Source organism: Mustela erminea, chromosome 9, assembly GCF_009829155.1.
Source record: "Mustela erminea isolate mMusErm1 chromosome 9, mMusErm1.Pri, whole genome shotgun sequence".
NCBI lineage: Eukaryota > Metazoa > Chordata > Mammalia > Carnivora > Mustelidae > Mustela > Mustela erminea.
Window position 1 is genome coordinate 55,429,017 of NC_045622.1, and position 13,774 is coordinate 55,442,790.

At 43.5% G+C, this 13,774-nt stretch overlaps 1 protein-coding gene and 1 non-coding gene across 6 annotated transcripts in view; both read left to right on the top strand.

The window, feature by feature from the left end:
- Window positions 1-5,506: 5,506 nt before the first annotated feature.
- P4HA3 (prolyl 4-hydroxylase subunit alpha 3) overlaps window positions 5,507-13,774 on the top strand; it is a 39,207-nt gene continuing 30,939 nt past the window's right edge. For 4 of the 5 annotated variants that reach the window (XM_032358253.1, XM_032358248.1, XM_032358249.1 and 1 more), the window contains exons 1-2: window positions 5,507-5,774; window positions 12,885-13,027. In XM_032358253.1, coding sequence (XP_032214144.1) covers window positions 5,575-5,774; window positions 12,885-13,027 — 343 coding nt within the window. In that variant the 5' untranslated portion in view covers window positions 5,507-5,574. Of the gene's footprint in view, window positions 5,775-12,884; window positions 13,127-13,774 lie in introns of those variants that run through there. The other variant, XM_032358252.1, reaches the window with a different exon arrangement.
- LOC116600442 lies at window positions 11,893-11,996 on the top strand. Its single transcript, XR_004289647.1, has one exon. It is a non-coding gene; the product is annotated as a U6 spliceosomal RNA (small nuclear RNA).

Below are 13,774 nucleotides of genomic sequence, written 5' to 3' on the forward strand. Positions count from 1 at the left end.
ATTTTTATCTTTTCCCTTGATCCTTTCATTTCCACTTCAATCTTTTTTCCACTTTTGTAGTATAAAGCCTAATAACTAGTAACATTTACTCAAAACTAATATTGTCATCCCACCATACCTGCAGGGGACATGTTCCAAGCCCCCCAGGAAATGCCTGAAACCGTAAATACTACTGAACCCCACATATTCTATGTTTTCTCCTATACATGTGTACCTACATGTGTACGTGATAATATTTAATTTATAAATTAGGCACAAGAAGAGATTAACAATAACTAATAATAGATCAAATACAGCAATATAACTAATAAAAGTTATGTGAATGTGTGTCTCTCTCTCAAAATATCTTATTGTACTGTGCTCGCCTTTCTCGTGATGATGTGAGATGATAAATGCCTATGTTAGGAGATAAGGTGAGGTTAGGGTGTCAGCATGGTGATGTAGCATTAGGCTACTGTTCATCTAACAGCATGTCAGAAGGAGGATGATCTGCTTTTGGACCATCATTGACCTCAAGTGAATGAAACCACAGAAAATAAAACTGAGTAAGGGGGACTACTGCATATATTTTTCAGTTTTTGACTTTCAGAAATAGGGATTATCTATGTTTTAAAAATTAAAAAAAAAGAAAACCACCTTGCTAAATACCAAACAGAAACATACATCAAGCTCTTAGAACTTTAGCTGTGCTTGAAAAATACCTATTCTCTTTTCACACAGCTATTTGAACTGGTAGTATAATTTAGTTAGATTTTAATTTGCATTTAGTTAAACTTGGAGCCCTGTATTACTTACAGTGACCTTAAAACTCCATTCTGAGGCAAAATTAAAATAAAATATTATCATGGAGGAAGCTCTAGTCAGTACTGGGAAAAGTAAGTGACAGCAGGTAAATTTGGGAAGAAGACCAGAATTTGAGACACCATGGAGCTGGCTTTAAGTTTCCACTTTTTGTTTTTCAAAGATTTCATTTATTTGACAGAGAGAGAGAGCGAGATCACAATAAGGCAGAGAGGCAGGCAGAGAGAGAAGGGGGAAGCAGGCTCCCTGCTGAGCAGAGAGCCAGATGCGGGTCTCAATTCCAGGACCCTGAAATCACGATCCATGCCAAAGGCAGAGGCTTAACCCACTGAACCACCCAGGTGCCCTAAGTTTCTACTTTTCAATCCTCAGTAGCCCGAAACCCAGAATTGGGACCCTGGGTAAGGACTGGGGAAGTCCTTACTGGGTCAGGACTCTCTCTCACACTCTGGCTCAAGAAGGGACTAGAACTCCTCAGACTCAGAGGGGGAATATCTCATGATTCCCTTTCGTTTTCTCTTTTTCCTACCCCACACATCTCCCTCAGGCAATCTCACAGTAGTGGCCCCAGTAGCAGTGGTGGTAGTGAGGTTCCTATGGCTGTCTAAAACTTTGAGTTATCTTATGTATTCATCTACATACATTAGGACCATCTCAAAGAATGCTGTAAATTTTGTTTTCAGCAACCAACAGGGTGGGGGAACCCCCACTGATCTTTTTCTCTCTGTGTCCTCTTGCAACTTGGCCCAGACATATGAAGTCAAGAGAAGCACACAACAGAGTAGAGTTGTTTGAAGGCCAGGTTTCTGGCCAGAGAACCAAAAAGAGAAGTCTCAGGGGACTGGAAACTATCATAGAGACTGCAGAGAGGGAAAAGCTCAAGAGATCCACCCCATGATTCCTGGATTCACCCCTTAGCTCTGCATGCACAGATCTGATGCTAAATCGCATGCCATAGACCTAAGTACTGAGGTATGGGATAGACCACTGTCTAGATCCAAAGGTGGTACATAACTGGGACAGATCTGAACGGCATTGGGAATTGAACTGACATTGAAACCATGGCCACAGAAGGCAGATCAGAACTTGTGGCCTGGGGACGCCTGGGTGGCTCAGTTGGTTGGGCAGCTGCCTTCGGCTCAGGTGATGATCCCGGCGTCCTGGGATCGAGTCCCACATCAGGCTCCTTGCTCCGCAGGGAGCCTGCTTCTCCCTCTGACTCTGCCTTCCACTCTGTCTGCCTGTGCTCGCTCTCGCTCGCTCTCTCTCTGACAAATAAATAAATAAAATCTTTAAAAAAAAAAAAAAAGAACTTGTAGCCTGAATCCAACTGAGTTAATTATATGCTAGCACAAAAATATTAATATTTTCCATAAGATTTAAATAAGACATAGACACTTATATATTCAAAAATACCTAGTATTTAATCCAAATTATTCTGCATTTGAAGAGCCAGGAAGATCTCAAGTATGAGAAAAGGCAATCAAAAGACATCCAGGAAGAAATAACACAAGTGTTGAAAATTATAGAAGACTCATAAAATGTTCCAAGAAGAATGATGAATACTTAAAAAAAAAAAAAGATTTTATTTATTTATTTGACAGAGAGGGAGAGAGAGAGGGAGAGGGAGAAGCAAGGGCAGGGAGCCCGATGCAGGGCTAGATCCCAGGACCCTGGGATCATGACCTGCATTGAAGGCAGATGCTTAACCAACTGAGCCACCCAAGTGGACACTCCTGAAATGAATGTAAAGGTAGAAAGTATCAACAAAGAAATAGAAAATATAAAGAAGGACCCAATGGAAATGTTACAATCGAAAGTAAAATAACCAAAACAAAAAACTCATTGAACTCAGTAGAACAGAGATGACAACCAAGAATCAGTGAACTTGAAGATAGATTCATAGTAATCAACTAATCCGAACAACAGAGAAAAAATGTTTTTAAAAAAATGAACAGAGCCTGAGGCCTTATGAGGCAGTTATCTAATTCATGTCACCAAAATTCCAGAAGAGTTTGTAAAAGAAGTATTTGAAGAAATAATATATGAACATTTCCCAAATTTGACAAAAGACATGAGCCTAGAGATCCAAGAAGTTCAATGAACCCTAAACAATGACCAAGTGAGGTGAAGGAATAAATGCCCAGCCACTCAGACCTGACATGAGACAGCTCTGACAGGATAAACTAGCTGAAGCCCTCCTGCCACTTTGATCAAAACTTCATCAGGTCTCTTTGACTTCTTCCTCTTCCATTCCTTTCTTTCTCTCCCCTTCACAGATGTTGATCTGTAATCAATATCTTACACCCCAAACTCGATCTCAGCGTCTGCTTCTGGGAATACCCAATCTGTAACATCAGTGCAGACAACATAAGTATGGAGCAAAGAACTGAACCCAGGTAGTGTAGATTCAGAGTCCATGTCCTTAGTGGCAACCAGAGGCAGATTTGCCAGGAAGCTTAAGCTTCAAGGCACCTAATTTGCACAAACCCTTTCTGAGGCCCTCAGGATTGGAAGGATGTGTGAACCTAACAATGTGCTCACATTGCTATCTGATATTTGCAAAATGTGCCCCAAAAAGCTGTTTTAACCACAATTGGTTACATTATCTCTTTCCAGTCTGACTCCCTCTCCATTACACTTTCTCTCCTAACACTTCTGATTGAGAGAATGTTGAAATGGCCATGGACCTTTATTTACAACTGAGTAGTCATCTCAGACTGCTTTCTGCCCACAGAAGTTTGGGGGTTATAGTAGTTAGAGTAACACCCCTCCTAAAGATGCCCATGTCCTAGTTCCCCAAACCTGAGACTTTCAGGGTATGATTAAGCTAAGGATCTTGACATGGGGAGATTATCCTGGATTGATCTTGGTGGGACTGGTGTAATCACAAAGGTCCTTAAAAGAGTCAGAGGAGGAGGATGTGACAGTAGAAGCAAAGTCAAAAAGAAATGTAAACATGTTATATCTATGGTTTTGAGGATGAAGGAAGGGGCTATGAATCAAGAAATGCAGGCATCCCATAAAACTGGAAAAAGCAAGGAATAGATTCTCCTCCAGAGCCTCCAGAAGAAACAGCCCTGCAGACACCTTGACTTCAGCCCAGTGAAATCCATTTCAGACTTCTAAACTTCAGAAATGTAAGATAATAAATTTGAGTTGTTCCAAGTCACTAAGTTTGTGGTAATTTGTTACAGCAGCAATAGAAAACTGATACCAGGGTCTGATGGCATCTTTTTTCTTCCTTTTCTTCTTTCCTTCCTTCCTTCTTTCCTCCCTCCCTCCCTCCCTCCCTTTTTTCTTCCCTTTTTTTTTTTTTTTGTATTTTCTTTGTCTTTAACTCAAACTTGCAGTGCTTCTTCTGATAAAATTATCTTAAAACTTTTTTTAAAAAAGTATATGTATGTATGTAATCTCTGTACCGAACACAAAGCTCTAACTCATAACCCTAAGAGCAAGAGTCACATGCTCCACTGATTGAGCCAGCCAAGTGCCCCTCATTTAAAACTTTTGATTATTTTCTATAAACCTTATTGGAATTCACTCTGTTAAACAAAAGCCACATCTATATTTCTTTTTGGGCAACTTAGGCTGAGAGTCGGGATGCTGTGGTACAATAATGTTAAGATTCTTAGAAGCATTTTTGCCAGTTGAAATAGTTTATTTTATAGAGAACACTCTTAAGACTCTTTGAAGTTCTCTTGTTTACCAGAAAGACTCTAAGAAATGCCCTTAAGATTCTCTGAAGCTCTACTAGGCAATGCCTTTAAATCTTTCTAAGGTCGCAACAATGAGTCTTTAGAACCATATTTTTGAAAGCTTTACCTGGAGGTCAAACTTCACTTGTACCACCCTGAGCTTGTTGCATAACTCTCTCTTTTCCTGAGAGCCCTTTATTGTGCTTACTTGTTTACATCTGTTTTCCCTCGTGAGTCAGGGGTTGGATGTGCTATTTCTCTATGTCCTCAGCATCGTGACAGAGGTGCTAAGTATTTGTTGAATGAACAAATGAACATTGCCTGGCGGGGAGAGGGGGAAGTAGCCTAGTCAGACAATAATAATAATGTTTTTGCTTAAGTGGCCATAGGTATGTGGTATAGAGCAATGACCCAGGATCCCAGTTTTAGGTTTGATAGGTCCTAGATTTGTCATGCCTCGACCCTAATCAACTTCACCCTCTTTACCTTCGGTCAGAATTCTGCCTTTCATGATGGCTCAGATGTCAAGTCTTCTGTGAAGTGCTTCCTTCCCTCTGCTCCTCCACAGCTCTCCCCGCGCAGCGCGTCGTCATGAGGAACCACCTCATTTACTCACCTGGATTTCCCCATCAGAATCCAGTAGTGTCTGTACTTCCACCACCCCGCCCCCGCCCCCGATCCAGAAGGGTGAGTATTCGGGGGTGGCGCTGTTTAGCCGTAGACCAGGGAATTCGTCCTCCCACACCCGCGCCTCAGTTTCCCCGAGCGTGAACCGGGCATCGTGGAAACATCTTGCCAGGGCTGCGCTTTGGTGGAGGGCCCGCGGACCCTGAGGGCAGTCCCCGCGCCCGCGGAGGAGCTAGGGGGCAGCCGAGGCAGAGATGGCGGGCGCCGGGAGGCGTCAGAGCAAAGGAGGGCGGGGGGCCTGAGGCGGGGCTGCCCCGCGGGCCCGAGTCCGGCGGGGCGTGCCGGCGCGGGGCGGGGTGGGCGGTGGCGGCGCGGGGCGGGGTGGGCGGGAGCGGCGCGCGCCGGAGCTTGGACCGAAGGTCCGAGGGGACACGCGCGAGAGCCGGCGATGGGCCCCGCGGCGGGGCTGGTGGCTTTGCTGGCGGTGCTGGCGCTCCGGGCAGGGGACCCGTCAGGGGCCGCGGCGCGGGGGGACACGTTCTCGGCACTGACCAGCGTGGCTCGCGCCCTGGCACCGGAGCGCCGGCTGCTGGGGCTGCTGCGGCGCTACCTGCGCGGGGAGGAGGCGCGGCTGCGCGACCTGACCAGGTGAGAAAAAGCGCGCGCGGTGGTCCCGGAGGCGCGTGAGTCGTGGAGACTGAGTCAGAGGGCGAGACCGAGGCACCGTGCGGTAGGGTGGCGGGTGACTCAGTCTTATTGTAGCTCAGCGTGGGACCTCAGACTGTTTGAGAGTAGGGTTAAGACCCTCACTAGACCGTAAGGCTGAGACACCGCGTGGCCCACTGTGGCCGTTGGACTCAGTGTCCCCCTGTGTGGGACCCCCGACACACCGTGGCATGAGATAAAGGAGAAAGAGACCGAGCGTGACCTTGGGGACGCTGTATCACACAGTGTGGAGCCTCGAACTCCGTCGCACACACCCAGTGGCACCCAGGGCCATCTTCACACAGCCAAGTTGATGCGCTGTGGCAAATTGTGGTGGGAGTGACTCAGGCCTAGTAGGAGGACCTCATAGTGCATGCGGGTGGGTCCCCAGGCTCTGTGCCACAGAGACACAGCGCGACTGCAAGAGTGAGAGGGAGAAAATACAGTGTCACTGTAGCCACGTGTGTGAGAGAGAAGGGGTGTTTAGTAGGAAGTGACATTGTGTGACCCTGTGTGAGATTTACGTGCCTTTGGGACTGGACGGGCAGGATGGTATGGATATGTCTGCAGCATTCTGGATGCTGCTTGTACAGCTCAGTATATGAATAAGTTTTCGTATTCATTAACTCATTCAGTGGGGGTGTTTGCCTATTCTGAGCCACATACTTTTCCAGGCAGTGGGGATAAAATGGTGAACAAGACCCAGCTCTGCCCTCAGGGAGCTTGGAGTCGGTGGCATCATGATTATTATTCAGAGATGTCCACTGTTTCCTTTGTTTTCAACTCTCCTTCTCTTCCCATATTTAATAAGAGTTCTCTAAATTCTAAATAAAGGGGCGCCTGGGTGGCTCAGTGGGTTAAGCCTCTGCCTTCAGCTCAGCTCATGATCTCAGGGTCTATGATCGAGCCCTGCATTGGGCTCTCTGCTCAGCAGGGAGCCTGCTTCCCCCTCTCTCTCTACCTGCCTCTCTGTCTACTTGCGATCTCTCTCTCTCTGTGTCAAATAAAATCTTCAAAAAAAGATTTAAATTCTAAATATGAGATAATTGAGATTTGACATGTATATATTGAGACCAAGAAAACAGTAGGGAAAACCATACTTGATACTAGAGGATACTGAGTGCAGCACACACAAGCCGATGCTCAGCTAATACTGTTTGCCATACAAGCAGCAAACTCAGGTGCTACACACTGTGGCATAAAAGACTGTAGACTTGGCATGGTGGGGCACTGTAATCATGTATTGACTATCAAACTGAAAAATGAATGACTGTATTGTGTGATACATTGTGTTTGAGTATGTTGTGTCTTCTCTGCTTAGGACATGAAGAAACCTCCAGCAGTGCTGTAACCACATAGCTATCTGAATAAATTGAAATATGTCTTACATCATCTGGCCCTCTGCTGAGCTGAGGCCAACAGAGAGCTGTCTCACAATGCACCGCTGATATAGCTGAGCGAGTGTATGCGATAGTAATACTAATTCTGGGGTGCATGGGAAGAAGGCATGTGGGACACTGTGGCAGTGGGAGAGAGCCCTGTTGGAGAGAATCAGGCTATGTGTGGAAGCGTGTGTGAAAGATCTTGTTACTCAATGGCGACTGAATGATAATGTGATTTGGTATGTGCTCTTAAGTATGTAGCTTGCATATAAGCAGTTATATGTGTGTTTAAATTTACTATCAGTTTCAAATAGTGTGAATTGAATATACACACATGCACACACACAAAATGTGTGTGTGTGTTACAATAGTAAAGGATAAGTTCAGTAATTCTTGTCACTCTTCAGGGTTGCATAGTTGCCCGGTGTTTTATGGGCCTACTCTATAAAGCAAAATGTTTTAATTCTGTTCTTAGTCCACATGCATCGGAGTCTAGGTTTTTGTTTTTTTTTTTTTTAAAGATTTTATTTATTTATTTGACAGAGAGAGATCACAAGTAGGCAGAGAGGCAGAGAGAGAGAGAGAGGAGGAAGCAGGCTCCCTGCTGAGCAGAGAGCCCGATGCGGGACTCGAGCCCAGGACCCTGAGATCATGACCTGAGCCGAAAGCAGCGGCTTAACCCACTGAGCCACCCAGGCGCCCCGGAGTCTAGGTTTATTGGTGGAAATAAAAGACTCTTCTCTTTGATTTCAGATTCCACCAAGTTCCCTGCTTCCATGTGCTCATTCTCATACCACTAATCTCTTTAGTTGGGTGACTCAGGTAGAGATGGGGGGGCAAGATCCTGATGCCAGGTCTCCCAGGTTCATAACAGAGAGATGGCACTGTGGATCAGGGTGACTGATGGAGGGCATGGGGGACACTGATGCTGGTCTCTTTTACTGTCTCATCACCATTGTCATCATCACAGCTTTTTCACTGAACCCTAATTTCATTTGCTCCTTACACACATGCTTTGAAATAGGTTTGTATGGCTCTCATAAACAAATGAGAAATCATTTAAAATATAAGAAAACTAAAGTTTAGTAGCCTTACCTGAGATTATACATTAGTAGGTAGCAAAATCCAGGACTAGGACATAGTTCTTTTGATTGTTTCTTGCTATTATGCCATCAGGTAGGTCCTTACTGCTTGCTTTATCTGCTGTGCCAGGACCCAGACCAAACCCCATAACTGCTGAGATTTTATGAATAGCTGGAGTACATAGTGGTTAAGAGTCTGGATGCAGGAATGTAATAGATCTTTGCTTGAATCCTTGGCTCTGACCTTGGGCAAGGTCCTTTACCTCTTTAAGCATTATTTTCCTAATCTGCAAAATGATGATAATGATAGCACCTACCCCACAGACTTGGTAGAAGGATTAGTACCATGTAAAGGCATTTATCATATTGCTTGAAATGTAGTAGGTGCTCAACAAATGTTAGCTCTGTGTGATTTTTTTGTTTATTTTGAGACTGCCTGGTGAAACTAGACTCCACCTTTGTCTCTAAGCAGTAACTAAGATTGTGAGAGCCTAGATAATAAGAAAGATTCAGAAAAATTCTAGATTCTCTTCTCCTATGAGCTATGAACATTTAATTTCAGAAAGTTGAGTTTGATATCTTAGAGACTGTTCCTTAGTCAGTGCTCTAAAACCTAGTGAGATATTTGCTTTCTAAAACAAAAATTTTGGCAGTTCTACTTATTTTTCTTATAATCCCAATCTGGTGATCTAATGTGACTTGAGATGTTATTTCTAAGGACCTCAGTAGATAGTCTTCTTTAAATTTCTGAATTTAGGGCGCCTGGGTGGCTCAGTGGGTTAAGCCGCTGCCTTCGGCTCAGGTCATGATCTCAGGGTCCTGGGATCGAGTCCCGCATCAGGCTCTCTGCTCAGCAGGGAGCCTGCTTCCTCCTCTCTCTCTCTGCCTGCCTCTCTGCCTACTTGTAATCTCTCTCTCTGTCAAATAAATAAATAAAAATCTTTAAAAAAAATAAAATAAATTTCTGAATTTAGAAATAAAATATTTTGGGGGTGCCTGAGTGGCTCAGGTAGTTAAGCGTTTGCCTTCAGCCTAGGTCATGATTCTGGGATCCTAGATCTAGCAGAGGCTGGCTTCCTGTTCAGCAAGTTCTCCCTTTACCTCTGCACCATGCCCCCCATGTACTCTCTTGCTCTCTCTCTCATATAAATAAACAAAAGCTTTTTTAAAAAAAAAGAAATAAAATATTTTTCAATGTTGAAACTACTCCTTACCCCAAGTTAATGAATAAAAATTTTACTAGTTAAATATACATATATATGTAGCTTTTTTTTATTTTACTATTTCAGTTTTAAAAAGCTACCAAGATTGAAAAAGTATTACCAGCAGCAGTAATTTTTGTGTTATGAATTAAGCATTTGGAATGTCTCAGAAGAACTGAGACACAGCCATTGCTGAATTCTCAAGGAGAAACATATTGAATTAAAATAGCCTACGTATTGCGGCTGGGTAAACCTATCGAGGCTATGTTTAATGCAGGATTGGGTTGCAAATTTTATGTGCAGATTCTTGAAGCAAGGATCTGATTTTCTACTCTCAGCAACATTTGCTAAAGCAAAAAGCCATTTAGGAAAACTTAAGGTTTGAATTCAGCATCCAGTGATTCGGTCTCTGAAAACCAGCTATTTGCTCAGAGGCTGGGAATAGGGCCAATGTTTGGATTCCAAACCAGTCTCAGATATCTGTTGATAGCTTTTTTCTTTGTGTTACAGAAAAATGATGTATCTGAATGCCGAACTGAATTATGTGCTGCCGTAGAGATCAAACCCCTGCCCTAAATAAACTGACCCCATAACACAAAGTACCATGCGAAGAGAACAAGGCACTAGGGCTTTTGAATGCTGGAGGACTTGGGGGAAATTTTCACGTCTCTGCCTCGTGTCTTTCCTCTGATGCCTGTTAAACATCCTCAAGCACCAAATGAAGAATCTATTTATTCAGTTATGGAAAAGATGATGGAAAGAAACAATAGAATGGTCATGCTGAAAGGATCCAGAGAGACCTTCTAGATTAGACCAGTTCTGTCATATTACAGAGGAGCAAACTGAGGGACAGTTGGAGGCCAGGTCTCCTTCCAGTCCAACTGTCTTTAAAATTACTGCCCACTCAGCCTCAGTTGTCCTTGGATACTTACTCTTCAGGCTGGATTCAAGCCCAAGTCTCTGCTTGTAAGTGTTTTCGTCTAGCAATGAAATATCTTGCACTAAGTAGTTCCATATGGAGCGGGAGCAGGAGCAGGAGCAGGAAATAATGGGCAGTAAAAAAAATAAAATAAAATAAAAATCCCACCCCAGGAGGCTGGTTTAGTTTTTAAAACTGTAGAGTACCCATTCTCAAAGTGCCTTGTTTCAGAGATCAGAGACATCCTGGGACTTGACAGGGTTCTCATTTCCTCTCTGGGGCACCAAGGCCCAGATTCTTCTCCCTTAGTTTATGCTTGAATTCAACTCTTGGCTCCCTGGAGGCACCTGGAGGCAAGTCATCTTCTATTTCAGGCTCCACCCTTGAGAAACCCTTAGGTCAGACTCAGTTTCAAGGCAATGAATCCCCCAGCCCTGCCACTCTCTCTGTTCTTAACTTTCATCCCTACCTCCTCACTCAAGTCTTCCACTCTGGCCAAAGAATGCCTATTTTCTCACCACTCTTGAGCACATGTGCCTTTAAACCCATGTCCTCTTCACTTTGCACACACTTTTTTCTTTTTACTTCCATTGTTGTTATTATATTACTCCTGGAATTAATAATTTTAAATCAAGGGAAAAAATTTTAGAGGGCATGCCAACAACTCTTAGGTCTGCCTTATTATCATCAATAAATTGTAATCATGTTAATCCCAATAGTGTGTTAGAAATGGAATAATTGTAGTATGCCAGGAAAGGAAACAGCATCTTTTGCTGATGTGAACACTGTTTTAGGACATCTGAAAAGGAGAGAAATTAACTAGAAAGATGGTCACTTCTGGTCCTTTTCTACACATTTGGCAAGCCAGAGAGGCTGGACGCCTGCTGGACCACCCCACATCCACCTCCCCCATTACAGCTACTAGTTTTTTATGTGGACTTCTTCCTGAATATCTTCCTTGAATCTATCCCGACTTCTGCCCCCACTGTCATTATTATGGTTCAGACCCTCCATACTCTTGCTTCCAGTTTTGAATTGACCTCTAGACCGTTCTTTCTGCCTCCACTCTTCCCCACTTCTGAACCCCACCCTCTCACAGATTCGTATATGTAGACATTTCCTAGTGTATCCAACTCTCACCTAAAACCTTTTGGCAGCTTCTAATTGCACTCAAGGTAAAACCCAAATTCCTCAGCAGGGCCTGTGGGGTGCTCTTCTCTTGTCCAGTCTGACCTACCATCATCCTCCCAACACACCTAGGGTTCCAGCACTACTGAACAGCTCAGAACTCCCCCTACCATTTCTCTCTGTCCCTTCATGCATGTTGAATTGTCTCTGACTGCCTCTCCTCCCTTCGTCATGTCTTGTCTTTTCATCCCTAGCATCTAGCATGGAGTCTGCCATCTAGCAAGTAACCAGTTTAGACCGACTTATTAATGACCACATACTTGTCAAGCCGCTGTGCTTTTGTATATGTTAGTCCCATTGGATCAAAAAATATTCTTCCTGTGATACAGAAAAGATGAGCATGGGTCCTGAACAAGGATGACATGCAAATTCGTGAAACGTTCTGTATTTTTTGAATCACTGTGATGTACGCCTGAAATTAATGTAACACTGTGAGTCAACTATACTCAAGTTAAAAAAAAAAAAATTCTTCCTTTTTTGTTTTAGCTCCATGGAAACAGTATGGCAAAATCAGCTGAGAGCAAGCTTCAGAGTCAGGAAGATTTGGGTTCAGATCTGGTTTTGTCACTAACAGTGTGGCCTTGGTTTCAATTTTTTCTCTCTTCATTGTTCGTTTGATAAAATCTAATCTGAGGGTGGGGGAATTAAATGAGACAAAATATATATAAAGCACTTAGCAGAATGCCTAGTACGTGGTAAAGGCTCAGTAAGTAGCAGCTTTCAATTGTTTAATCCTTTAGGACTCAGATCAAGTGCCATTTCCTCCAGGAAGTCTTCCCTTACACCTTCTAACTTCCGCCTGGGTTAGGGGCCTTGCCTCCAAGTAGCTGGAGCGTTACATGGCTCTTTATAAGCTCTCTTCTCTCCTAGCCGGTATCAATTATTGCAATCAATTATTGCAATTAATTTCACAACATTTTTGAGCTTCTACCAGATTCTAAATATTGATAAGAGAGTGATGAGTGGAAAGATTTTCTGGCTTGTGAACTGCTTGAGAGCTCCACCCTGTCTTGCCTTTGAATCTTTAGCATCTAGTGTGGTCCCTGATGTACAGTAACTGATGAGCAGAGACTGACTCATTGAATGAACAAATGGATGGCCCTCCTTCTCTTGTCTTGGTAGTTTTCATGTTCTTTGAGCTTATTGGCTAGAGGATTATGTGAGTCGCCAGGGATTCATGTTTCATTTTTAACTACACCAAATGCACATACACCATGCCAGCCTTTGCTGGGGGCGGTGGCTGTATCAGTAAGCGAGATCGTTCTACTCCTCTCTTCCAGATTCTATGACAAGGTGCTTTCTTTGCACGAGGATTCGGCAACCCCTGTGTCTAACCCTCTGCTTGCATTTACTCTCATCAAACGCCTACAGTCTGACTGGAGGAATGTGGTACATAGTCTGGAGGCCAGTGAGAACATCCGAGGTAATGAGGAGGAGGGCTGGAGGGTAAGAGAAGATTCTGTCTCCTGATTCTGGAAAGGAGAGAGATTCTGGTGCAATGTGATGAAGGGTAATGAAGTGGGTAGGTATTACTCCATCTTCATAGCTTTTGCTATTAACAGAGAATTAAGGTCCTCTTGTTAATATGCCTATGTGATTGTACATTAGAAAGCACTTTTGGGGGGCCTGGCTGGCTCAGATGGTGGAGCTTGAGACTCTTGATCTTGGGGTTGTGAGTTCCAGCCCCATGTTAGATGTAGAGCTTACTTAAAATTAAAATCTTCAAAAAAAAAAAAGATGCTTTCATGTCCATTATCTCATTTGAGCTTCACCATAACCCTATGAAGAAGTACAGGTTATATCATTCCATTTACATATTTGTCTAATAATTTCTACTTGATTAAACTATAATGTGATCTGAAGCAAGGTCAGTTTCCTAATTTATTCTACTTTGTACTTGAAGAAATTTGTTGACTTTGGGGAGATTAGGAGGAAGAACAGTTATCCCCACAAAGTGCAAGATTCCTGGAGACAGGATGGAACAACATGCGTGTGCTTTAGTTTTTACTCTAGAGCTTATGTTCCTCATTCAGAAGATTGTATTAAGCCTCCACTCTGCACCAGGACTCTGCTAGCCATGGGAAATAAAAACACATAAAACATGTTATTTGCTCACGAAAGATTTGAAGAGATGGTTATGCCTTGCCTGTATTAAATGCTCACTGCCTGT